The following is a 27063-nucleotide window of genomic DNA, read 5'->3' on the forward strand; positions in this document are numbered from 1 at the left end:
CTTGGGAAGATTTCCTATTAAAGTGTCCTCATAAGTTAGGAGCAGAAAGGGGACTGGGATCATCCAGCAGTGACAGAACGCAGCGACACTGAGCCTGCTCGGGGGAAACTTTGTGTTAGAGCAATGGCGTATTTTAAGGGAAAACTTGTGGGAATCGAGTGAGGAGTGTTGGTGTTCAATCAGGATTTGAGTGTGCTGGTAGGGGTGTCGGGGGGGAAATGCAGGAATAGTTTCCTGCCAAAGCCAACCTTTAGGTTCTTTATGAGGCACGTTTGCATGAGAAGCTTGCACACTTACTATCTGCTCTAAAAACTGTGTAAAACTGGTCTACACCTTCAAACTTACTGACTTAAAGCCCAGAATAACTGCAGGCAGTAGAATCGATTCATCCTGCCCAGTACCTTTGATACTGGTCCATCTTGCTTTTTGTCGCGAACGTGTTAGACAGTGTTCAGGAGCAGGCCCCATCCTTGCCCCTGTTACATGTGGAAACACGGGGGCGGACACGCATTGTGGCCCGGAGCCACTGCCATTTGCGAACTCCCTCCTGCGAACCCGTTGGATAGAATGCTGAGCAGGGGCTGAAAAGATCCATTCCTGGTCTGGCCACCAGTTGCCTTCACAAGGCCGGGCTGTTGGTGCATCTCTACCTGAATGATTAAAAATGCATCTTATTCCTAGACTGACCTGCTCAGCACCCGCTTCCAGCCCTTGGAGCTCATCGTACCCGCGCTGGCTGAACCAAAGAGCACTTTTGTATAAAATTTCTTTCTACCAGGAAGTTTTTTATGGTTATGATCGAGTCGTACCGTATCCTTTCTTTGATGAGCAGATGAAGCACTTTTATTCTTTCAATATAGAGCGTGTTTTGTCCTTTCCCCTCAGCCCTCCCCAGCTGATCGGTGCCCGGAGGTGGGGGCACAGGCCGGGGCAGACGACTGAGCAGGGGTTCCTCTCCTCTCCTGGCTACCACAGCCGAGCGCTGCATTAGCTCCTCTGGCCACAGCCACGCTCCGGAGTGGCTGATGGCTAATTACCCACCCCACTTTCCCCAAACCTTTTCAGCCTCCCTTCTTCCCAGGGTATTTCCCCATTTCATAAAAATGTCTTCACGGCTTATGTTAATTATCCACTTGTATAAATGACTTAATAAGAGACAGAATAACAAAGAGCGCCCTGTTTCGGATAGGAGGTGTCTAGACTGAGGTTAAAGGATAGGATTTTTTATGTTCGGGGGTAGCCAGAGCCCACCGGATCCCGGGCGGGGGCTGTGCCGGGGCCCGCCGCAATCCGCCGGGGCCGGGGGCGGCTCTGGCCGGCTCTGCCCGGCAGGTGGTGCCGCCGAGCCGGCCCCGGCCCCGGGAATAAAGTCGGGAGAAAGAAGCGGAGAAATGTGACCGAGATGGGGCAGTTGGTAGAGGGAGGAAGCGGATAGGGAAGAGAGAGAGAGAGAAAGGGGGGGAAAAAAGAACAAAGAAAACGCCATCCAGGAGGCGGCTGCACTTCTTGGGCTGCGGGGACAAACTTGCGGGGCTGCTGGAGCAGCAGACGGCTTTGTCTAAAAGGGCTTGGAAAAGCACCACCTAATCCTGCTGCTCCCCTCCCATGCTGAAGGGAAGGAGGGATCCTGGGAGCCGGAGAGGGGGAACCGCTGGGGACTGCGGCGGCCGGGGGGGTGCCCGAGTTCCCCCGCCGAGCGCTCCGCGCTGGAGCTGGGCGTGGGAGCCCGCAGCCCCGGGGGGGTCCGGGCGGCCCCTGCCCTCCCTGCCCCGCACCTCGGGGGTTACTGAGCGGTTTGTGAGCCAACAGCAAAACTAGCGAGGTTTCAAAGTGAAATTCCGGAGGAAATTTAAAGAGCATCCGGATCCGGAGAAAGAGAGAAAGAAAGAGGAAGGGAGAAATAAATCAAAACGTGGAGAGAATCCCCGGCAGCTGAAGAAAGGACGGGAGAGAAAGAAGCTGACGCCCGGCAGAGATGGGGTGAGACTGGCAGTTTATTATTCTTGAATTGCTTTTATTATTCATGGCCGCTGAGCTATTTTTAAGGTAATGGCAAAAGAAATGAAGGTTTTAAATTGCATTTTTTTTCCACGTTGCAAGCTTTAAAGTTTAGATTTGCCTTTTATTTTATGGGTTAGAAAGTAGCTAATTGCAAATCTCTGCAACTTCTTTAAATAAAGTCGTATGTGAGGGAAGCCTCTAGTGATCTATATGTTGTATGAAATCCAAACTGGGAGGCTGGGTAGGAGGATTTGAACTGGGTTGTGTTCACAAACTTTTCCAGAAGTTAGAAATTAGGGATTTTGTTTGGCTGTTACGACTTTGGCATTCAGTAAAATGGATGCTGTTTGCATTTCTAAATGGATAAATAGCTGATTGAAAATCCGTGATGACTTAGTTTATGATCCCCCTCAGGTTTTCCAAGAGTGAAATAATGCTGCGTGGATGTGGCAGTGGATTTTGGCATGGAAATAGGAGCTTAGTCTGGTATTTAATTTATGCCCTAGTTATAAGTCTCAATCGTTGTAACTTTAAGGACCTGACGTGTTGTTGTGAGTTTCTTGTGCAATAAACTCTTCATGGCTGTTTGAAAGCACAGTGGATCTGTAGGAAGCCTGTCTGATCAACTCCCTCCAAACGTGTGGGTTGGCAATGCAAGAGAAATAAATAACATTCTTAGGGGCTTGTTTTCCTTTTGCTAATGTTCCTCTTGGGCTATCGAGATAAAATGAACAGTCAAACACAGATTCAAGAGGCAGAAGGGGCAAAGAATCCAAAGCAACAGCAGTGTGAATCTGGCATAGGTCCTTTGAAGTTGGCAGAGTATTTGCTGATCCAGGTTAAATGAGAAAATGTCCCTATTTTCCTGTCACTTTTCCTGTGCTCCACAAAGTTACTGTAAAACTTCTAGAACCGCCAGGAGGGGTTTAAGAAGCAGGTAGCTTGGGACTGCGAGTCAGTAGACTGTGGGACTAGTGCTTTATTCTCCAGGGCTAGTAGACTAATCCCTGTTGGACCTACCACAGGTCCCCCCAGCAGCTCTGTGGTTTCTTTAGAGGGCCACCAGCTCCCGTGGAAAATGCTGAGATTGCGTCACCGTCTCAGTCTGCTTGGATTTCACTGTATAATTACAGGGGTGTAGTAGCAGAACTATTGTTAAGCCAGAGATGACGTTTCCACCCAAAATTCCTCGTTTCCACTTAACTCCAAGATAAAGTGTCTTTTTGATTGTAAGTTGATCACATGGGGATATTGAGTACCTTTCAGCAGCATTTAGGTTACTCTGGATACGAAAGACATTAAAAGCACATCACCTCTTACATCACATTCTGGAAGATGATTTTAGTGAACTTATTTTTAAAGCAGGGATTCTGGTCTGACTCCTCCATATTAGATTTCTTTGTACCATCATGTTCTGGTTTTCGTGGATAAATTCTCTTGGATTCTTGTAACCGCTGCGCCGAAGGTGTTAATGCATTGGCACTTCCTCTCTGAAGAGGACAGTTGTAAATAACACTTGATCCTTGAGGGAAGTGAATTTAGTTAGGTCCTAGCTGAGTCTTCAGTGGACACCCAGTCCCCTTTCTCTGACTCTCTGCGGATAGCATTGTCAAATACAAATACAGGTAGACGCAACTTATCAGCTTCTAATGTGAGCAGTGTAGGGTTTACCTGCTTGTCACATATATCAAGCAAATTAATTCACCCGCTCTTATCTATACTGTCATCCCACTGACCTCTGCTAAACAGGCAATTTGAACTGGCCTTGCCGGAGGGGCGGCCGCTTGTGCTTTGCTTTTGGAGCTCTGGCAAGGGCAGGTCGAAAATAGCAGCAGATCTTAGGGACTTGTTCTAGCGAAGCTGAGCAGGCATCCGTGCCTGAAGTACTACGGGTCCTGTAGCTTATAACGAAGATGCAGAGGCAGAATGTGTTGGAGGCATGGAGCATTTTGAAATGTGCGTGTGTCTCAGCTTTTCTGGTTCTAATTATTACTGGACATATTTTCTGGAATGTATAAAGAATTACTTAGCTGCAGTCTGGCTCTGCTGGGTTTTTTTAACTTTAATTGCTGTACAGACTTCCAGCAACGGTTTGTGTGCCTCAAAAGAAAGGGCTGCTGAAGCTTAGTAGCAGAAGTAACAGTTGTCCCAGGAAAGGTGAATGCACAGATTGTGTTGTAGACACCCAGTAGCACAGTGTTCAGCAGCCAAGACGCTCTGTAGATGGAGACTGGCTTCCAAAAAGAAAAAAAAAAATATATCTCTCAGCTGTGTTGTGTCTTTAAATGCCCTTGATCCCCTTTCTCTGTGCCTGACCTTGCATACTTGTCGCTGTTGCCCACGCTGATCCAACAGGAGCATATTCAGCCAGGATTCCTTTGCTGCCCTTTATCTGCAGACAGGCCGTGAGGCAGCTGCTTTTCATTCCTGTGCTAAGCCCCGCTGGGTAATCTCTTGGGAGCTGGGGGAGGCAGAAGGGAAAGCAGCCCCCAGCCAGCTCCCATCGCTGGAGCTGCTCTCCTCCACAGTCCCTTTGTGGCTGTAGGGTAGAAGGCTGGCCTCCGTCAATCCCACCTGGACACAAGCAGCATCTATGCATTTTCCCCAAGGTGACGTTATGCAGCACGGAATGAAAGCAAAGCTGCAGCTCAGAGAGCTTGAAAACCTGCCTGGTGGTTAGAACAAAGGGCTGGGAATCAGTCCTCCCAAACTTTGTTCCCAAAGCAGTTCTGCAGTTCAGTGTCCTGGGGGCTTGTGCCCAAATTGTGGGTAGGCAATATCAAAGCGCCCTCTCCGCGCCTATTTAGGGCGAAGCAGAGAGTCCGTAGACTCTGGAGGGAGTTACACCCAGTCCCTGGCTCAGAGAAAGGGTTAGGCTTTGGGGAGAAATGCAAAAGGAAAGAGATGAGGTTTGACTCATTAACCCACACTTCTTCCCCAAACAGCGCTGACATACAGTCAGCAGCTATTCAAGCTGCTGAGGGAAGATAAAAGGAAACAAAGACAGACAGCACTGGAGGAGGAGATTGGTTCTCATGCCCTCTCTGTGCTCCAGTTCTGCCTTTTGAAATACTGGGCTCTGTCTGTCTGAAACACATTTCCCCCCCTCTGCCCTCTCCAGCCCCCTCCCTCAAATTATCCCGGACCGTGCTGCTTTTTGGGTTTCTCACACCCGAGTGCTCGGGCTGGTGACCCCAGAGAAGGGAGAGCCCTGACGCAGCCGGCACGGCTGCCCAGCTGACTCAGCGTGGCGGTGGGCCGGGCGCCAGAGCTCAGACACATATCTCTCGTGCTCACATGCTCTCACGTACCCCTCTCCGCTCTGCACAAGCTGCCCTGCGAACACCCATCCAGGAAACCAGACCTTGCGGAGAGAAAGGACTTTTGGGAAGATGGCAGTGAGAACGGAGAAATCCTTACCTCCTGCCGTGGCTGGCAATGGGCCTTCTAGCAGACGAGGATCTCGTTTTGGGGGAGCTTGCTCATTGTGGCTGTGCATTGATCCCAGCCACAGGGCACAGCGCAAAAATACGCTCCTAGGTCTCTGCTCAGAAGGTATCCTGCTACTGTCAGCAGGAACATCACACCCCCAAAGCCCTTCCCTGCCCTTGTGGCTGAGTACTGCTGTGCCTGTGGTCCACAGAAACAAACGGTTCTGCTGATCTGGTACTTTGTGATTTCTTGCAATGCATTTTTGGTTTGGTTTTTAGATGAAGGGGGACCGCAGACTGCCCAGATGCAGAGCAAGGTTTTTAAAGTGATTATCCTCTCTGCGTCCAAGTGCAGAGAGGCTCCTTTCTCTGACAAGTAAATGAATATCCCTGCAAAGAGAAGCTGCAGTGAGCGAGAGGAGGTGCGGGCTGGAGAACGGCACATGGACCTCCCAGAGATGCCCTTGAGTGAACCCCATCCAGGAGCACCAAGGCAGATGCAGTTAATGAGGACCGAGCTCAGCCTCCCCAGGACATTCCAGCTGCTGCCTTAAGCGGCTAAAAGACTTTATTCTGAACCTCAGACCTATTCACTGTTTGTATCCCTGGAGTGCTTTGAACTTGGACTCACCCACCAAATGTCTCTTAAAGCTCTATACTTGTGTCTAGGTTTGAATTCTGCTCTTTTGTCACACACCTCACTTTGGAACTGAAAACAGGACAGAACCATTAGTATAAATTTGGGGAATGGTGACTAAAAGCTTCCTTCTCCACAGCAAACATAAGGTTTCTTCTCTCTGGTCATGCAGCAAAGGGTGGGGGCAGGTGAGGAGAATGCGATAAGTAATTCAGTTAACTAAATGGGCATGTCACAGGCAGGCAGACAGGATTGTGAGGCGAGAATTACTGAGAACAAAAAAAATAAAGAGGATCTCAGTGGGAAAAATCTTCCAGATTGCACAGAAAATCAGAGAAGAACAAGCACAAAGCAGAAGTCAAATGCAGCTGTGCAGTCAGGAAGAGACCCCTCCCCACAGCCGATGTAGAAGCTGTTGAGCAAAGGCATCGCTGGATGCAATAAAAGATCTAAAGCAAACAATCAAAACCTGAATTCTTTCTCTCCCTCTTTCCCTTTCAAAGAGGTCTGGCAGGAGGGCTGCGTTTTAGCACTTGCCCTTAGGTTTCAAGAGAGAGGGAGCCTGGAATTGTCAAAAAGGATTTTTTCCCAAAGGGGTGCTATTTGTATTGGAAATACCCTGAGAAAGCAAAAGCAATAAAATAAAGTTTCTCTGAGCAGCCTGTGGGGTGTAGGGACCCCAACAAGTGGCTGAAGTTGGGGTGGGGCGAAGAGAGAAGAGAGCGAGCATGCAGCGAAATGCTGGAGCTGCCACCGTGCTATTGAAATTCAGTCATAGAAATGTTTTGCTGAACGCGGCTTTCAAAGGTTGTCTGTGCCTTCCTTTAACCTGGGCCGTTCCTTAAAACGGGAAATGTTTCTTTAGAGGCTTGTATGCTCTAACCTTGCGGCTGGAGGATGCAGTGGGGAATGTGCCCTGGACTCCTGTAGCTTAAACCAAAAATGTCGTCACCTTTTTACTTCTTTTCTGCTATTAGACTCGTCTGCAGACTTGAGAGTATTTTTCTGGTGAGGATTAGAGAGAGGACTCTGTGAAATCCCCCTGTTATAGACATACCTGGGAGAGGGATTAAAGGTGTCTTGCTCGAAGTGTAGGTAGATGTGGTGGTGAACCCTCTGTGGGAGATGAGCTGAGCTCCCAGCAGCCTGGTGTCAGCAGCTCTGCATCGGCATGGACGGTGTTTTACTGCGGCATGGTGGGCCCGTGGTGCTGTGATGCCTGTGTACGTACCAATCCATACGATCCCACGCATTGCAGGTGGGTCACGGGATGATCCTGGTGCTGTCTCCTAAACGAGAGATGCTGCAGCCCCTCTTTGGAGAGGCCTCTCTGGGAGGTGGCTCATCTCCCGTTCTGTTGCGTTCTCTCTGTAGCAGTACCGGGTTATTTTAGAAGATCCCGCTTAAGAAGAGGCCCACGTGCCTGTAAAGAGGAGGGTAGAGCCCACATCCAGGCAGGACACTCAAGGACAGTCCATGCATCCAGTGACATATGTGTTCAGATTACACAGAATAGAGGGTGCCGCTCTGGTTTTAATCTTCCCCAGACTTTGGCACCTTTTATGCCCATTCTTCCCCTGCTAGGTAAAACGTGGCACTGGTGCGAGGAACCGAATTGATGCCATCTGTACCTCCTTGGCACAGGGCAGTGCTTGCAGGGCAGGCTTCTCCGCCAGGGTCTTGGCAGTGCCTCAGTGTGTCCTAACCTGACAAGGTCCCTTTGGCCTGCTCAGTCCATTGCTACTCTGCTGAGACCATAAGCTAAGAGGACAAGTAATGATTTGCTCTCCTGGCAATAGTGAAATAAGCAGCTATTCATTAAGAAATCAATTTGGATGCTGTAGAGAGGGGAATAATATAAGAACCAAGGTGGAAATTAGACCAGCATGCAGTTTTACGTGGAGTTTTAATGACCACTGAGTCAGAGACTCCAGTCAGTGAGCAAATCGGAAATGATTGATCCGTACCCTATATTCACGTGTCCTCCCCAAACACCCCATGACCTTCTTCCAGCTTCTCTGTAAGGAGAAGCTGCAAGAGGAGGCATTTGGGTCTTTACCCAGGCAGTGTCCTGGAGCCAGGTGCTTTGCTGATGTGAAGAACACGTCAGGAAACAGCTAGATCAGTTAGACCACCTATTGGTTTAATTTTTGGCTGCTTGGCTTTGCCTGGTGGAGCGTTAGGGGACGTTCATGGGGGACAGGTCATTTTTAAGCTATCAGCAGGACATGGGATATTGAATTTTGCCCTTCCCCCCCTGGGCTGGGAACAAATGCTGGCAGCAGTGGGACCTGGATCCTTTCCAGTTGCCATCAGGCACTTGCTGAACATGTCTGTGTCTCAGCCAGATCTTTGTCCTTTCAGTCATTTGCTTTGGTTTTTCTTAATTATCTGCGAGGGACAGCCCTGGGGGGATGTAAGTGGTTTTATTTACACATGCCCTTTTCACTGCTATGTCTGTATTGTTATGGGGACTCCCAGCTGGGAGCAGGAAAAGAAGTGTCAGCATTTAGGGATGTGTGGTGTATCCAGCATATACACTTAAAAGACAGGGGAGAAGAGGGCTGTGGCGGGAGAGAGAACACGAGGGTTTGAATCCTAGGCACTTTCAGGACTATTTCTAAATGCTTTGTAGTGTTTTTGGAAACAAGAGGTCAGCGGCTTGGCCAGAAGCAAGCTGAATGCAGACGGGTGCTCCTTGGACACAACTCCGCTCATGCACCTCAGATGTGGCTTTCAGCACCTGTGCTTCTCCTGCTCTGCGCTCCCCGCCGCGTACGCGGTGTCCCGCAGCCCTGCCGGTGTCCCCTGTGTCCCCACCTTGCTAATCCGCTCCGCCGTGTCAAACCCTGCCGTGGTTCTTTGCAGCTAAAGGAATTGCAGGAAGGGTGAGGTAGAGCCATATTCCATTTAATGAGCCATTTGTGACTTCTTAGAGGTGTGCCCCAAGATTTGCAGACTTTCTTGCTTTTCTTCTCTCATGGTTTGCATTGCTGCCTACACTTTGTCTGTTTTTTGTTGTGCTCCACCACATAGACTCTAGGAGAGCTTTTGTTTTCTAGCGTTTGCTTCAACCTTGTCAGACAAGTGAGCGAGTGCTGAAAGGCAGGTTTCCAGGCTAGCCAGTATCCTCAACAATTAAATTCTTGTACTAGCTGGATACAATTTGTATTATTTGATGGATTTAAAATAAACAAACAATTTTTTCCGCTGCAGAAGCATTGCAAAAGGAGCATGAACATCTCTGCCCAGTTCCCAAGCGGAGCACAAAGTTCTCCTGAGCATTACCTGCAAAGCTTAAGCAACCGCTTCCTAGAAAGCCCTGTCCCCGTGCCAGGCTGGCACTATACTCGGGTAGTTGTGAGAAGGCTATAACGTGCTGGTCTCCCAAAGCAATCCCCAGTCACCGTTAGTAGGGACATGCGCGTTGGCAGCAATGGTTCCTGTTTGCAGTGAGGAAAGGGGAAATGCGAAAGATAATTTCAGGAGATTCTGCATATTTTGTTTCTTGGCACCAGGCAGGCAGGTGAAGTTGCTGACAAGCCCTGCCGCTGTTGGTGCCGGCTCGCGATCTGTTGGAAGCAAAGCACATCTGGTGTAACTGGCAGCAGGCCTGTTCGGAGAGTCTGCGAGGCTTTCGCGTTTGTAACTGGAAGGGATAGACCTCTCGCAGACAGCGTGAAGTTGTGTTGCTCCGGGGAAGACCGTCAGGCACGAACAAACATATGAGGAGTGTCGAGACAGCGGTGATTATGTAAAGGCACAAAAAGTAGAGCACCCTTCCCCATCAACGCCATCAGTGGTGCATATTTCAGTGCACCTGAGACCGGGAAAAGAGCGTGCGTGCCCATGGACTGAGCGCTGGGCGAGAGAGCAGCCCAGCCAGCCCCATGGGAGTGGAAAAAGCATAAGCTAACTAACCCCTATGAAGATGGGCTTTTCACCTCTCTCACAGGCTTTCCAGTGGCATTTTATTTTCCACTCCCGGTGCTCGGAAGGAAAGTAGTGCTGGCTTTTGTGGTTAGTGACACTAATTACAGGATAGTTGACATCCGGGTGGCCTCCTGAGCCTCTCCTGTCTTGCAGTGACCAGTAGGAAGGGATTGGGGTTTCCCAGGTATTAAGACTCCTTAGCTGACCTGCTTGGAGGCAGCCCTAGCAGAGAGGCTGGGAGATCTGGGCTCTCTGCCCCTTCAACAGGCATCCTTCATCATGCAAATTCACTTTCTTACCTTTTTGCTCTCTTTTTGAGAGCAGTCAATCACCCAGTTTCAGTTGATATAGGGGACAGCAGGGTGGGGACCATAGGAGAGACTAATTTACAAAGCAAATTAATAGCACAGCTGTCTTGTGTGTCATGGGGAGACAGCACGGGGCAGCCGCGGGGGTTCCTCGCTGCGGGGGTCTGGGATGGTGCCCGCCTCCGTGGAGCAGAGGGCAGGGAGTGCATGAGGTGGGTGCTGCAACCCTGTCCCAGAGGAGGGTTATCTCCGGGAATGTCGGAGAGCCCCGTCAGGCATATGGCAGGGGGCTGTTCGAAACATGGCTTGGTCCGAAACCTGCTGCAGTCAGCAGGATGGTTTCCATTGACCTCACTGACGAATAGCGAGCACAGGAATAGCTGCTGTGCGCGTGAGGGGTGATCTCTGAGGAGGGTTTTCCGTCATGCAGCCAGCATCACGTGTGTGTGACTGGAAACGCTAGAGCCTTCCAGGCTCCTCTGTGGCCCTCTCCCAACAGCCAGCGCCTGCTGCCAGAGGGATTTACTCCAGTTACACAGCTCACCCAATTATCTCCCATGACAGGGAAGAAAACTTGTTCAGTGATGAGAAATCATTACAAATTACAAGCTTTGTGAGTTTGGGATGAACGAAGCCCCTAAACGCTGCCTGGTTGAACGCTCTGTCTGTGCTCTGTGTGATAAATAACAGCTGACTTTTCCATCGCTAGGAAATGAATCACTGTGGAGGCAAAACCAAAAAGGAGCCTCAGTCCAGCTAGGAGACCTGAGGAACAAGCTGTTGGAGGAGAGACGCGTACTAACTCCACTGGCCTGTAGTCTGTCTTACCCTTCTTACTAACAAATGTCAACAACTAGGTAATGTCCTTCCTCTGTTCTTTCTGACTCTAGCCCAGCACTCGGGGGTTAAGGTGCAGAAACATTACTTTTCCCCTACTCTGTAGATGCTGTGTCTGGAAGGATAAGTCACGATCCATGAAAAATTTAGTATCTGTTAGTGGAGCCTGGAAAATTTGTCTCACTCCAAAAACAGACAGTGACTGAATAAAACCAGACAGAGAGGATGCGGATAGGAAGCTGGTTTAGACCCTCATGCGGTCACAAGTGATCCGTGTCGGGGCTGTAACCTGGGAAGAGGGCTTGGAACTGGGAGGTAGCAGGGAGTACTTTATTTCCTTCCTGAGTTTCGGTGATGGGTTCAGAAAGCACCAAGTACATTTGTCTTTGGATTGATGGGAAGGCCTGCTCATTGCAGCTGTGAGGGCTTGCAATGGGGAGGACATATAAATACCTGGATTTTGGGAGCTCGCTCGTGGCAGGACTGTGACTGTACCTCATTCGCAGCTGTCCTGGAGGTCTGGGATGTTTACAATCACATCAGATTTCTCTAGGTTTGGGTAAGGAGTGTGGTAATAGCTGCTGCCTTGGGTTTTAACCAAAGTCAAACGAAGATCCTAAGCCCTGATGCACCTGGACTCTTGTGTCATGGAAACATTCCTTCCTGCCTACTGAAACGCTCAAGTTACATCCTGGTGCCTGAGATTCCACTCCTTATTTCAGCTCAGATACTACAGGTTACAAAATCCAAGCAGCGCTTGGTTAGGTGCTTTCTTGCAGCAGCTGCACATTGTGTGGCAAAGTGTTTCCTTTAATTCATTGTTAAGTGACTTGCTTTTAATCCTGTGGTGTGACCTCTCACTGCAGGATGCGCTTCCCAAGCATGAGTCAAGAGAGGAAGAGCTGTGCTGAGGGGAAGGCGCTTTTTGTGCTCACATCCCAAACACATCCTCCATCCATCCATTTCCCTAGAGCTCCAGCTCCGAGATATCCTATGGAGTACAAATAATACAGCAGCCAGAGAAATCGTATACCTGGTGAAGTCACCATGAACTGACCATTAAGGTGCTGAGGGATGGTAAAAGGAAGCTTCAAGTCAGGCTAAAAATAATATAACCCCTAATGACTAGCCTAACTCTGCCACACGGGCTGTGTTGTGTAGGGCCACCCAGTACGCCCTAAGCAGGAGATCATGGTGTCCTGCTTGTGCTTCTGCTTGCAAATTGCATCCCCATCCTTGGGTGAACATGCATGTAAGATCTACTAACCTGAGGGCATAGTCTGTTATTGCTGGAATGACAGTTTCAAGCTGTGGTCTTTGAAATGTCTGAAGACTGCAGAGGAGGACGGAGAAGCTCTAGAGGAAGGTAAAAACGTCTACCTGTAGTTAAACACCCTTGGTAGCTTTGCTATGGTAGCTTTGTTATTGTGCCAAGGGTATTTTCGTCAACCAAGGTCACTAGTGTGCAGTGAAAGCTGCTGTCTTCATGCCGCCTGGATGGTGGGCAAATAGGCATAAAGAGCCATGGGCTTTTACTTTGCAGGGGCATCAGCCAGTGGTCCCCCAGCTTCTAAAGTGGGCTTTAGAAGAGTGCCAAGCATGCGAAGGGCTCCTGTGGAGAGCACAGAGAAGCCCAGAGGTCTTGGAAAAGCGACTCACAGGAACGATGGAGAACTTGGTTCATGACTCCCCTAGTAACAGGGGACAGTAGATGATGCCAGCCCCGGCAGTGGGGAGCTACTTCTCCCTGCACAGAGGCTGGGTGAAGGGCTGCTGGTTGAGAGATGCTGTGTCCTTGGGTGCCGCACTGCTTAGCACCTCATGTCTCAAATCCCCGGAGAGAGGGCAAATAGCAGAAGTGCTGCTGGCGATGCATAATGCAACAGAAGTACCAGGAAGCCAATGCACTTCCCGTGCTGCTGGGCTTCCCCTCTCCCCTGACAGCTCTGTTCGTTTCTCTTGCAGGGAGCAGCCAATCTTCAGCACCAGGGCCCATGTTTTCCAGATCGACCCTGCCACCAAACGGAACTGGATCCCTGCCAGCAAGCACGCTTTGACCGTCTCCTATTTCTACGATGCCACACGCAATGTGTATCGGATCATCAGTGTGGGGGGCACCAAGGTAAGGGGGCATTTGCCAACAGCATCGCACAGATTGACAGCGGGTTTTTCTCCAGACAGAGTTTGTTCTGGTGTTAATTTTTTTTGGTATTGAGTTGGTCGGTTCTCAGCATGGGCACTCTGGCATCTTCACTGCAGGGAGTGGAAGGTAAAACGCTGCCTCTGTGCTCAAGTGTATTTAGTGTTAGGCACTGGAATCCATGCTGGTAAAAAATGTGCCCTAGAGTCTGGTGTTGTGCCTCCCCGCCCCGCTCTCTTCTCACCCCCTGCCCCCACCGAGCATGCAAAACACAAGCTTCTTCTGAGAGCCTTTATCCTGTGCTAAAACCAACCCCTGTAAATGTAATGAAGCTACAGACAGAGGTTGGGGGAGTCTCAGAGGTAGTCCATTCAGTCACTTCCACAAAACACAGCTCTCCCTAAACTGTTCTTGATAGGCATTTTCCTGACTTGTTCTTGAAGACCTCCAATAGCAGGGGTTCAGCAGTCTTCCCAGGAAATTTATTTTGCTGCTGCCCTACCCAGCAGAGTGTTTTGCAATAGCTAGTCCTGACTGTTCTTTAAACTTTTTTTTTTTTTCCTTACTTGCTATGAAAATGGAGAACATCAGAAAGTTGTTAAATCCCCCGAGACATGCTGTCTCTTGTTGTCTTTTCCAGCAATGGAGGAAGCTGACGATACCGAGGCTTTTTTCTTTCCTTTTTCAGTAGACAAGCTGATTGAGATTTGTTCATGTCACGTAGCCAGACTAGAAAGACTTTTGGCCACCAAAAACCTGAACTGTTGTCTTATAGATTAAAAGCCAGAGCTTTCTACCCCTAGTTCCTAGAGTACGCAGGGATTATAGTGATCAATCCCACACCGCTACCCCAGGGCAGCAGGCTGGAGTTTTCTCTGACTATCGTTGTTGCCCCTCTCTGCAGGCGATCATCAACAGCACTATTACCCCCAACATGACCTTCACAAAGACGTCCCAGAAGTTCGGACAATGGGCAGACAGCCGAGCCAACACCGTGTATGGCCTGGGCTTTGCTTCGGAGCAACATCTCTCCCAGGTAACACTGCAGGTGCTGGCAGAAACCTGAATCGGCCCCTGGAGAAAAGACTTGAGGAACCCGATATAATGCTGTTCCCACTGCGCTAAAATCTAATGCAAGATGCAAAGATGCTAGGAGGAGCTTTAAAGTAATATTTACAATGTGTTTTGAGCATCACAAATTGAATTAGGACTTCGGGCTCAGTTTCTGTTACTGCTGTTTAGCTAACCCCGCAGCCCGGAGTGCCAGGATCGTGGGTAGTGGCATGAAGGGGCTATTCCCTGAATTTTATTGCTAGTTTAAGATACATTAAAAAGCATGTTGAATGAAGTTGCAAAGGGAGGAATAACTCAGGCATCAAGTCTAGTTTGTTCCACATTTTGGCGTAGCACTGGAGTGACTTTTGCACTCCCCTCTAGTTTGCAGAGAAGTTCCAGGAAGTGAAAGAAGCAGCCCGTTTGGCGAGGGAGAAGTCCCAAGATAAAACAGAGCTGACCAATCCTGCCCTGAATATCACTTCTCACCAGGTAATGCTTGGAAAGGGATGTGGGTGAAGCTCACTGAAGAGCAGTGACAGCTAGGGAAAAGGGTCACTGTGCTGCTCTCCTCCAGTAACTTTCATCCCTTTTCCCCTGAGGGCTTTCTCTTCTTGCCAGACACTGAGGTTGGAGCTCACAAAATCACATTTTGATGACACCTGTGGCCCTGAGGTCACTCTACTGAAACACATGAAGTAGATGAACTAATTAGTGCTTAAGTGGAGCTCCTGGGAAGGTTCACACTCCTCCCTCTTTGCCAGTTAAGCTATCAAAACCATTGGATGTCTTATAAAGCCATGCTGGAGGAACGGGGTTTTTCTGTTGTGGTGTTTAGTTTGGTGGGTTTGGTTTTGTGTGTTTTGTTTGTGTTTTGGTGTTTTTCTTTAGAGATGCTGGCTCTCCCTGGGCTCAGTGTGACAGTAACAGGCAAGCAGCATGCAGGAGTGCATGTCGCCTGGCTGAAGATCATAAGAAGAAAGACACATGGCATTTCCAACCATTTTCCTTCCTCTTGTGGTGCTGCAGGGGGTTCTTCTCCAGGGGTCTCTGATAGGTGGTGGTGCTATCCGCGTGAGTCCATGGAACAATAAAGTGATTTCTTAGAGCTGGCAACTGATGAGTCCTGGCCAGACTTCTGTTTCCGTCAAATTTCCACTGTGGAAGAGAAGCCATGCTGTGAGAGTAGAAATCACATCCTCCCCTTGGGAACTCTTCCCGAAGGTAGAATTGCATGCGTGACAGCCAGTCATTCAGTTTTCTTTCCCCCAGAGAGACCAAGTCAGAAAACTTAAGCCCGTCACAGATCATTCTCGCGTGCATTGCACTTGCAATTGTATCCTTTCTCCCTGTACAGCTAAACCAACTCCAACAGCAGTGGGATGGAGGGGAGAGGATAAGCTGTGGAAAACTCCACCTGCTTTTTCCTATGGTGAAGCTGTTGAGTGCTGATGGTGAAGTTGCCCTCCCAAGTAGTTCACTCCAGAGGTGACTGCGTTTCCCAGAGCTCCTGGCAGTAGGAGAGATGTAGGATGGAGGACACTGCGTTCTCTGGGTTGAGTACAGATGGAGTGGCAGCAGAGGAGGAGGAGGGAGTGTGAACAGTACCTTGGCCTGCAGGGAAAAGAGGGGGAGGTGGAGGCGGTGGCTCTGCAGAGACTGGAAATGTCGTGTGGGGTGCAAAAATGGGGAAAAATCTGCCTAGCTTTTGGCTCCCGCTAACTCTAAGCCCCATCCTAATGGGTGGCAAGTGAAGAAGGGAGTAGAGTAGAGAATTCATAGCAGAACCAAAGTTTTAGGTAAAAGACTGGTCAGTAATAATTGCCCAAGACAGAGATTTGTGGTCAGCTGTACAGTGAGAGTTCCCCTGGCTCCCTCTTATCCTGTTCGCACCAGGCAGAACTCATCAGGGACCACAACAGGACACATTCATCTCCCCTGTGCTGCGATGGCAACTTGCAACAGAAGGGATGAGGAGGTCAGAAGGTGAGGGTTAAACACAGATGAGGGAAATGGCTTAAGGCTGTGCTCGTTCTTCTTACCTGACTCAGCAGCACTAAAACTGCCACAATGGGAACCTACGCCCACTCTTCCCATTCAGCCTGCCTCATCTCTTGGTGGGAGAGCTCAGGCACAAGCATGCATGGCCCCTGCCTGCAGCCATCCGGCAACCAGCGTGCCGACACATGCGGTGTCCTCTGCCATGTGGGCATGCAGATCTTATTTCTCTCTTCCCCAGCCTGTACATACATCAGCCCATCATCCCTTCTCCTGCTGCCCCACTGCTGATTCGCAGTCTCTACATTTAGTAGAGCTTCAAACATGAGCTTTATCCTTGAATAATTGATTGTGTTTCTGTTTGCAAGTGAGCAGAGAGCAGATCTGTCTCCTGAAATTAAATCAGGGCTCCCTCGTTTTCTGCATCTGCACTAGTTTACTCAGGCTTCAGATTTTCAGAGCTGGGTAAATCCCAGGATAGCAGCTCTCTTCTGTCCTCTAGTACCTTTTAGGCCAATCCCCAGCCCATTTAGCATCCCTGTCACAGAGTATGTCACTGTGGATAATGTAAACAACAAAACTGTGTGGAGCATCTTCAGCTGTTATCAGTTTCAGTTGGACTCACAGGGGCACAACACACCAGAACAGGAAACTTCTGCCCCTTCCCTGCCTCAGTTTCCCCACCTTTTGTTAAAGATGAGGCAGGGTGGTCTTTTGCAGGTCTCACTTCTCGGTCACTCTCTGGAAGGCTTCATGAAGCTGGTGTTCAATACATCTCACAGCCCTGCCTGGCTCTATTTATAGATGTCAGCCGACTCCGAAGGCAGGTGGCTGTCCTTGCCACAGGCATTTGAGGGCTACCTATGAACTCCAGCAGGCTCACCAGCCACCTGGTCTCACAGCCCCCAGCTCAGGATCCCAGAGAGTCTTTTTATAGCTCAGTGTGCCCTGTCAGTGCCAAGCTTCTTCCCTGCTGTGAGATCAGACTGTGCAGACAGGGTCTTCTGGAGGGGCCAGAGGATGCAAAGTCTGCTTTGGCTTCTGCATATTCAGCTCTGCTCCGCTGTCTGTTCCCTCCAGCCTGGGAGGACGAATTGTTTCTCTGCCAACTCTGATCTATGCAGGAATATGGAGCCACAGAGAAGGATATACTTTAGTGCAGGGGCTATGAGTATCTTCCCCCACACCTTTGGAAAGCGGGTGCCACAGTCATCTGAGCAGTAGCAGAGTTTCCCTCCCTTGAGCCTGAGAAACACTATCCCAATGGCACCTGGTGTCTTAATTCAAGGTACAGAAGCTGGACTTGTGACTGAACCCAGGTGGCCTGGCAGGTCTGCGTATAGAGTTTATTAAGTCTTTCCAATGCTCTGAGAACCAGCAAGAAAATCCTATTAAGAATTCAGCAAAACCCTGAAACGGCCAGCTTGAGCAGCTCAAGTGGTGAGCACAGCCGCGGGATTCGGGTTACGGGCTGTAACGTCGCTGGCATTTGTCAGGGGGAAGCTGAGGGCCAGAGAATTCCGTACCTCAAGTTGGGAGGGAGGAATAGCTGGTGCGTGCAAGCTGTGAGCCCACCTGCTTGGGGTGTCTGTGCACTGGGATCACTGCCCCAGCATGGCATGGAGACAGGGAAAGGGAGGACGTGGCAGCAGGGCAGCTGCTGGCAGAGCGAAGCACTAACCTACTATCCAAGAGAGGTCTCCACATAGCTTCCGAAGTCATCGCTATGCCATGGCTGGTGCTGCTGAGCCACACATGAGGATCTTTGCCACCCCTTGTCATGTAGACAAGTGCAGCACTACCTAAAGAGTTAGGACTGAAAACCAGCGTCTGTCACAGGGAACTCCCGTGAACCCAGGCTGTGAACGAGTTTGCAGAGACGTTGTGGCCGCATGGCCTGTCTTCACTGCTGTGTGACAACCACCTCTTCCTCATCTCCCAGGTACTTCCCAGCCCCATCATCAGCTCCAATGGGCCAGGAGAAGATAAACTATTCCGGAGCCAAAGTGCTGATGTTGAGATAACAACAGAGAAGGAGCGGCTGAAGAAGATGCTTTCAGAAGGGTGAGGCTGCCATAAGTAAAGCTGCTCCTGACTCCTACACTCCTAGAACTCTGGCAGGATTTGGTGCATGTCGCTGTCATCCCAAATGCTTTTTTGACCTTTAGGTAGCTGAGTAGTGCTCCATGTCCACTGCTGCTCAAACCCTCCCCCATACCAATTTTCCCTCTTCCCAGTAGAAGGTTATTCCAGCTTGGAGGTGAAATCTGGTGTTCAGGCAGCATGGAAAAGAGCATGCTTTGTGCCTGCAGCTGGGATGAGTTGATGCCAGTTATCTACAAATCAGTAGTTTGTGATACCAGAAGATGTTCACACTTTTCCAGCTGGCCCAGGGCTACGTTTGTGTTAATTCCCCTGATGATTCCAGCAAAGTCCCCGCTCCTTCCGGTCTTTGTCTGTTCAAAAGACTCTGGGCTGGATTCTGCCCTGTGGCTCCCGTTGAGCTCCCAGCTGAACACTTAGAATATTTTTAAATCAAAAGCAAGTGTCCTTTGCTACCTTCTCCTGAGTCTGGGGTGGTAGGGTTTTATTCAAAGCAAACTCAGATCTAACAAAGATTTAAAAAATGGATCCACAGTCCCACATTGCAAAGCTCCTTTATAGTAGCTGTATCTCCCCCATCCTCCCCCACCCCGTTAATCTTACAGTGTGGTTTCTGCAGTTTCAGGCAAGCACACATGGCCTCAAAGTCAAATATTATGCAGGGATAAGGGAAAGAGATGCAGATTCAGGGCTGGAAGAAGCATTTAATTTGGGAAGCGATATGAAAGCCAAATAGAAAACTGTGGAGAAGCAGGGAGCTGCTCAGCACTTCCAAGAGCATTATTTCAGTACGTGTTAGCACTGGAGGAAGAAACCTTCATGCTGAGACTCTCGTATGCTCTCCCGAACGCTTCCCCTGTTCTCTCATGCAGTTCGGTGAGTGAGGTCCAGTGGGAGGCCGAGTTCTTCAGCCTCCAGGACAACAACAACAAGCTCGTGGCTGCTCTCCACGAAGCCAACGCCAATGTGGACCAGTGGAAGAAGCAGCTGGCTGCTTATCAGGAGGAGACGGAATCGCTGCGGCAGCGGGTGAGCACAGGAGGGCCCTTGCAGAGCAGGTCAGAGGAAGCCCCGTCCCAGAGCCAGATGGTGCCCTTGACCCCGTTCTCCCATCAGTTTCCATGGGTGTCAGCAGGAGATGGGATGGAAATCCAGGATGCTGCATGAGCCTGGCAGGGAAAACATGTCAAGGAATAAGGCCATGTAACTAGGGAGTGTTCACAAGAGCTCTGGTTTTGTGCAGGGCAAGTGCTGAGTCCCCGTGGATAAAGGGAGGAAACCAGAGCACAAAGTCAAAGAATACGAGCTTCCCTTCAGGTTTTCTGGGGGTAATTTCCAGCTGCCAACCGTACTGAGTAAGGCCTGTGCCCCCCCACCCCGAGCTAGGCATCAGGGCAATCTTCTGGCTGCTGACAGGAAGGATGAGGATTGCTCTATCTGCTATAATTAGCTCTAATCCAAGCTGCAACATGATGAAACCCGGGTGGCGCCGTACAAACAAGCCCTTGTTCACTTGCAATAATAGGATCTTTTGACCTACGTAACGTCAGAGAAGTCACAGATCAACTGTGTGCATCTGGGCAGAGGAGTGACAGTCACACGGTTGGGTTGTTGGGAGGGGGGAACTGCAGAGTACTTGGGGGAAAGGGTTTTAGGACAGTTGGGGTTTGGCTGGGAAAGGACTCTGGAGCCCTGGAGAAGGCAGCATAAAGCCATTTCACTTCGAGATAGCTCATTCAAAAGACAGCAGGGATTTATAGCAATTAACAGCTGTTTCCACTTGATGGCTGTTGTGTGGCCAGTCTGTGCAGCAAGCAGCCATCCCCCGGGACTCACTGTGCCCATGGCTAATTCTCCATGCTGGCGTCAGACAGTAAGAGCTGCATGGAACAAATTTTCCCCTCTGCAGTGGGAGCCTACCGTAGGTATAGCAGAGATCTTGGTTGTGTGTATGTATATGTGTGCGTTTGGGGCTGGCTGGCTGGGGCTGCTGTTCCCCTGCCATTGCTCTGTGCGTACGCAGCTCTTCGGTGGCTGTTCTCACAGCTAGGAGCGAGGATTTGGTGAGCCCTGGGTGAAGGCCAACCACTGGGGACTTTGCAGAATCACAGAAGAAATTGTAACTCAGTGAAACTTCTAGATTATTGTCCCTAAATTTGGAGCATTTTGGGACCAGAGCTGGTTGATTCTGGCCGTGACCCCGTGAGCCTGACAGCTCACAACCACTGTTTACGTGGACCCTGGAGGTGGCCCAGTCCAGCCAGTGCTGCCCTGCTGGTGGGAAAGTCTCACTCCGGGGTCCGAGGCCCGTCTATGTGGGGGTGCTCATCACGGGAGCTGCACTTGTAGAGCTCAGTGCAGGCCCTGTGAGAGCTTGGGCCCCAGCAATAGCTGCTGCAGACCTTCTGATGAGCCTTTAAAAATGAATCCTCTTCATGAATAATCTAAGCCACTGGGCTGAATTTTTCAGGAAGGGGGAGTACACTTGGGGAAACCCTTCCTTCCAGCTGTGCTGTGGTTGAGCTGCAGTAACTCCCCTGCCCTCGGCAATCTCTGCCCAGGGATGTGCAGGGAGCTGGATCTAGCCATCACTTCAGGTTTTAGGCTTTTGAGTGCTTGATGTCAGCCAGTTGAGCTTCACTGGAAGTGCAAAACTGCAGGAGAAAGCAGAGACAGTCTCTAAACTGGGTTTTGCTGCAATGTGTTTCTGTGTGTGATCTAGGCGGAGCAGGAGGAGAGAATTTTTTTCCTAACAGCCCCAGGGTGGGAGCTGCTATCCTGTTGTAAGCCTGGTTGGGTTTGCAAGGGAGCCAAAACATGACAAAGAATGGCTGTGGGTGATAAGGTGTCAGGACATTCCTGTAGCTCTGAGCGCGCCCTCCCTGTACTTGCTTCCATGTAGGTAGCAGAACTGGAGTCACAGGGGGCTCACGATTCCTCCAGTGAGAACAACAAGGAAGAGCTGAACCAAACCCTGGAGGAGCTGGAACTACTGATCAAGGCTAAAGATGAGGTAATGCCCCACAAAGCAGAGCAAGCCTGAAGCTGGGTGGCCTGTCAATCGCCAACACCCTGTCTGTCATTATGGCTTGAGATCAGACTGCTGCTGTTGCACGCACTGCCTATGCAAGCCAGGAGCCTCTGTAAGCCAGCGCAGCCCTCTTGGTGGTTTCCCTCTGCGGAGAAGCAAAGCTGAGTGAGAGTAAAGTGCTGGGAGTTTCCCGTGCAAATAGCCTTGAGTGGAGAATCTCAGCCACTGCAGAAATGGCAGGGCTGTGTCTTATCCCTTCCCCTCTCATCCATCTGCAGCTGCATTTAGCCTCTAGTGTAGGAATTGCTTCTCACTTTCACTGCGTTTAAATGAATGATTTAAAGCAGAGTTTTAATTACAGAGGCTACGAAGGAGGGGAGATGTGGAGAGAATCTCTCCGATTTGCAAATCTGCAAGCTCTCTGGTGGCCGTGCTTCAGCAGGGTGGGTGGGAGACTTAGGGTGGGAGTCACAAAGCAGGGATTGGGGAGGGGAGATGTTTTGGGGTTCCTGATGCTCAGCGAGAAGAGATCTCTTCCCCCACCCCCTCCCCCCGTGCCTACTTAGTCTAGAGGGAAAACGCTGGGGCAAAGGTATGCAGAGGCTTTCACCCAACAGCTGAGCAGAGACCCTGGCCCCAAGAGCCTGGGATCTTGAGCAAGGATGCAGTAGGATGCAGAGATCACTGAATCTTGCTGACACTCAGCTGGTGATCTTGATTAGGGACCAACAGCTTAGAGGGAGGCAGCAGGTTTAGCAGAAGTAGAAGGTTAGAAAGGGAGGTATGAAAATTTTGGAGTCGAGTGTGGTTATGTGATCCTTGCGGTGAGGGACAGGGCCTTGGTTGGGGTACGTGGTGGGAGCTGGCCCCACTGGGACGGGGGATATCTGAAATGATGCTCTTCCTCCTTGTGTTTTAGGAGATTCAGATGCTAAAGAGCCAGAAGTGTAGTCGATGGGAAGCAGAGGGCGAGCGTGAGGAGACACTGCAGAAGCTGCAGGTAAGGATGGCAGATCTGGGACACCCCTGGGAGTAGAGGGATCTGTCCCCATTTCTCCTTTGAGCCAAAGAGTGAATGCCGCAGAGCTGCCACGCCTGTCTCTGCCTCTGGATGATGGGAACAGGTCCTTGTCTATGCCTCTGTCTTATTCCACCCTCCCTGTATCTCTCAGATATGACGCGGGGCACAATCAGCAGGCAATAGCAAACCCATCCTTCACGTACTCTCCTCTAGCGCTTGCAGTAGCCCCTGACGTGGGACTGGAGCAGGACCTGTGATGTCCTGTGACCCTCCATCTCTTGGAGGTCCTGCTTAGCTTGCTGGATGGCTGGGGAGCAGAGCTCTGACTCAGTCTGGCTGGCAGGAGGGATGCAAGCTGCTCGGCACCTCAGGGCAAGGACACAGATGGAAGCACGATCTGTCGTGCAGTCTCTGGGGGCACAGCCTGTCTGTGTTTGCCTCTGAGCTACTGAACGAGGGGATCTGCTGCAGGCCTCACCCCCTTGCACAGGCACTGGCTTTCATGGCAGAATAATATCTCCAAACATCAAATGCCATCAGACCTGGAGATGATTGGCATGTGAGGAGATCTGCATTTCTAGCACCTTTGCAAACCGTGGGCAGATGCCTGGGTTTGGGGAGCGTGTGCTCACATGCGTGTGCGTGCCGGGTGCTGTGGCTCAAGATAGGGAAGTCCCTCGGTGAAAGAACTGTTGGAGACGAGGGCTCCCTGGGTGTGGGAGCCTGGCACTGGGGTGCTAGCAGGGCTGTTTTGTGGCGATAAGGGTGGTTGTCCGTGAGCAGTGTGTATCAGTGCTGGGGCAGCCACCTCACTGCACTTGTGTCCTTCGGCAGGAGCTGGAGGCACGCAACGCAGAGCTGGAGCGACGCCTTCACCTGGCCGAGCAGACGCTGGCAGAGACCCTGGCCGAGAGGGAGAAAATCCAGAATGAGGTCACCAAGGTGGCAGAGATAATGGATGTGAAGATATTTGAGCTCAGTGAGATCCGGCAGGGACTAGCCAAGCTGGTAGAGGGCAACTGAGCAGCAACAGGCTCAGAGGAGACACCTCCGGAGGAGGGGAGCCTGAACTGGGACTGGTCACTGACAGCAATTTCGGTCACAGAACAGCCTCGAGGTCTGTTTGGGCAGGATACGCCAACATACCAGCAGCTGCCTGGACAGTGTGGAGACCAGCCGCAGCCACTTACTGCCCACGGAACACCCAGACAGAGGGCAGAGAGCACCTGAGCTCCTGAATCCTCTGCAGGGAGCATCTACAAGTCACAGCCAGACCTCTCTGGACCCTGCCATGGCTGTGGCACGGTCCAGAGACAGCAGCTGCCCCTGTGCTGCCTTCCCAGCCTCCCTGCTGCCACACTGTGTCTCCAACCTTTTTACAGTTTTCTAGGGGAAGGGGCTCAGCAGCCTTCGTGTTTTTTCAGTAGTTTTTTAGGAAACCACTTGCCTTTTGCAAATAAGCTGCCTGTTTCCCCACCTAGGGAGGGAGGAGAAGTTCTAGCACACCAAGGACAGCAGTTGCTCCCTTTCTTCTTCCCCAGCCCTAACTACATCGTGTCTTTCTAACAGGATCCAGTAACACTGGTCACTGTCAGGAGCTTCCAGAGGTAGCAGAGTCCCCACTGCAGAGAAGGGTGCTTGCCTGCACATATGTCCTTTCCACTGTTCAGTCACATCCTCCAGAAGAACTGCAGGTTTTAAAGCTCTTAATAGTTTAACACAGTGGGATTTAATGACTTCTTAAAACTTTAAGATGAGAAGAGTAGAGGCTTGGTTGGGAAAGGGGCGTTTGAGAAATGGGCCATCCCCGAGGGGACGGCCAACAAACTGCTAGATTGGCACCTCTCCTGGCCTCTAAGGGCTGCAGTTAATTGAAATTAAATGGAGCAAGTAGCAGTTGCTCTTGGTTTCTTTTCTCCTTTTTTATTGGGAAACAGTCCACAGAGATGTCCTGCTCCGTGTCAGCCGAGCAGTATTCCTTGTGAAGGGTACGCGTCCCAGCTTGCCACGCTTGGCCAGATCAAATGAGAACAGGAGGCGTTTGGAGCATGCTGGGATCGGTGCCCTGCGGGGCCTGTGGGAAGTTTGTCAGTTATCGTAGATGTTGTCTAGTAATAGGAACTGAGCAAGGCCTGAGGGAGGCACCACAGAAACCTGGAAAGTTGTGTCCCCCCCATGGCGCCTGCTGTGCCCCCGTAGTTACCTAGGAGCATGCTTAGCCTTGTGCTGAATGACGAAGCAGTGTCTGTGTAGAAGTAGTTAGTAACCTTACAGGAGTGTTGATGGATTTGGATTTCGTTGTTGGTTTTTTGCCCTCTTTGCCGCTATAGATTAGGCAAAGACAGCCGTAATCCTGGGAATGTTTCACAGGTCTGCAGAAACTCCGGTACTTAGCAAGCGCTGGCTGCCAAGTACTGCCCTCTCCGCACCCAGCCGAACCTCGGCAGACCTGTGTAAAGGCAGCGCAGCTCCTCAGGGTCTGCCTCTCCTCTTGCTCACCTGGTGACCACGAGAGGAACCCACAGCTTCCACACACTGCCTGCAAGTCAGGGCAGGATTAGGTCTGGCACCTCTGGAATCTGCTGGAGTGCAGAACTGCTGGTGACTCTGTGCTGGATTGTGTCTAGGCAAAGCCCTTCCCTCTCCCAGGGGTGATGAGGAAACACTGGGATTTCCAGACCTGCGTAGCCAGGGAAGGGCTCTTCTGTTTTGGGGGTGGGGAGTTCTTTTTTTTTTTTTTTCTTTCTTTTTTTTTTTTTTTCGCATGAAGTGTTCTCACAACTGTATGGAGCTGGAGCTACTGTAGTAATATTTGTTTCAGGGTATTTAAGAAGGGAAGGAAGTAACTGGGTGGCAAAAATTTCAAGGGACTTGTTTACCACCCCATGCCAGTGTTCATATTTTATTCCTACAGGAGCCGCCTTCTTTTGAAATAGAGATCAGCTCCAAGAAAGGTGTGTTTGGTTTGCATCTCCGTCACTTAATATGGAGGGAGGAGGGTGGGATTTGGGACTATGGGAGAAAGTACATCGAGCAAAAGTTTTATGTTCTCTACTACTACCCTCTTGCACTTCTTCTGTGGCTGCGACCCACGAGGTGGAGCTGGGTTCTGGCAGTGACCGTTTCATAGCCCAGCGTCTTGGCCAGTGCCCATGTTGTGTTGCTCAGTGATGGGGGCTGACCAGAGCCGTGTGTGCCACGCCTGGGTGAGTCATCTCTCCCGAGGGAGGCCACGATCAGACCATTCCCGAGAATTGAGAGGGAGGACCTGAGTCAAGCTGCTGCACATCCCAGCAGGACTCCCTCTGAGTTGGGGAGAGGCAGACGCAAGCTGCAGCGTGGTGCTTGGCTGAGACAGCAGCTCAGACAGCTTCCCGGAGTACCACGCTTGCCTACGGCTCTCCCAGGACCTGCTCTGACCTGGGTTGAGCAGCAGTATAGTGTGAGACCCAGCTCTTATGCCATTTAAGCCTCTTCTTGTCCCTTATGCAGTTTTTAATCCTCAAAGCATAACCTAGCGTCACTGGAGAACTCCACCTAGACCTACCGCAAAGACAGACGACCCGTTGACAGTCTAGGTTGAGTGCAAGAAGGTCTACAAGTCATGCAACAAGTCACAAATGTAAGGAATCTGCAGCTAGTCTTCCACTGCCATCCTGCAGGAAGCTCTCCTTGTTTCACACAGTGTTCGACCTCTTCATGTCAGGCTGAGAGTCAGCTGGAGCCAGACTTTGTTTAAACAAATTGCCATGGAAAAAAATAAAACCCACAACGCTATGAAAAAGCACAAGTTCTAAACTGCTGCTCGTGTCCCATATAAAGCCAAAGCCTGCGCACAAGGTGGCTGTGGGAGCCGTCCTAGCCCCGCATCGTTATGGTGTGTAAAATCAGCATTGGGTGCTGCTGAGCTCGGACTGTGCGTGGGGTGTCTGGGTACCACCAAGACAGGGGTGCTACGCACTGGTCACACGGGGATCCTGAACTGGTGACTCTGCTCGAGACTCGGCAGCCCAACATACGGTATCTGGAGGGGGTGTAACCCCCTGGAAGTCGTGGTTCTGTCTAGTGGGGGAAGTATTACACCCAGTCAAGTCTCTAAGTGCAAACTCCTCTACTCCACTCTTGTGAAATGAACACTTCTGCAGCAGAAACAAAGGTAGACCCTTGGCTACACTTTCCGAGCAGCCTGTTCGTTGCAAACAAACGGTGCTGTCGGCCTCTGGAAGCTGTGCTGTTGGAGCTGCCGTGTCCCTGGCAGGATGCTATCTGCTGTTTCCCTGCACACGGCGTACCTTGAGACCAGCGGTACTTTGCATGCGTTTGCTGTGCATCGCTCCGTCGGCAAGTCAGAGTCCTGGCTGTGCTCCTTTGCTCTTCCATTGTCAGGAACCGGGAACAGGGGCCATTTTCCTTTACGCTCTTCTCCACGGGTGCTGGTTGCAATTCTTTTCCTTGCCAGAATAATCTGAATAGTGGCTTTTTGATGAGATCCGTCCTGTGCTCGGCATTTGTTAAAAGTCCTTTATTGAGGCATTGCAGGGCAGTGTGATGGATGATTCTGGGAGGCACT

General features: G+C 50.6%; 1 protein-coding gene across 2 annotated transcripts; it reads left to right on the top strand.

Annotated features, from left to right (window-relative positions):
* The first annotated feature begins 1360 nt into the window (after nt 1–1360).
* HOMER3 (homer scaffold protein 3) lies at nt 1361–26288 on the top strand. 2 transcript variants are annotated; one of them, XM_074565344.1, is made up of 9 exons: nt 1361–1980; nt 13113–13269; nt 14192–14323; nt 14725–14832; nt 18281–18402; nt 19314–19470; nt 21344–21454; nt 22392–22472; nt 23328–26288. In XM_074565344.1, the coding sequence occupies exons 1-9, from the start codon at nt 1976–1978 to the stop codon at nt 23514–23516; spliced, it is 1062 nt and encodes a 353-aa protein (XP_074421445.1). In that variant the 5' UTR covers nt 1361–1975; the 3' UTR covers nt 23517–26288. The 2 variants fall into 2 exon arrangements, with proteins under 2 accessions (XP_074421445.1, XP_074421444.1); XM_074565343.1 differs by lacking the exon at nt 1361–1980 and adding an exon at nt 11032–11167 and having other exon boundaries at nt 23328–26287.
* The last annotated feature ends 775 nt before the right edge of the window (nt 26289–27063 follow it).

The sequence above is a fragment of the Larus michahellis genome, chromosome 23 (genome assembly GCF_964199755.1).
Source record: "Larus michahellis chromosome 23, bLarMic1.1, whole genome shotgun sequence".
Lineage (NCBI taxonomy): Eukaryota > Metazoa > Chordata > Aves > Charadriiformes > Laridae > Larus > Larus michahellis.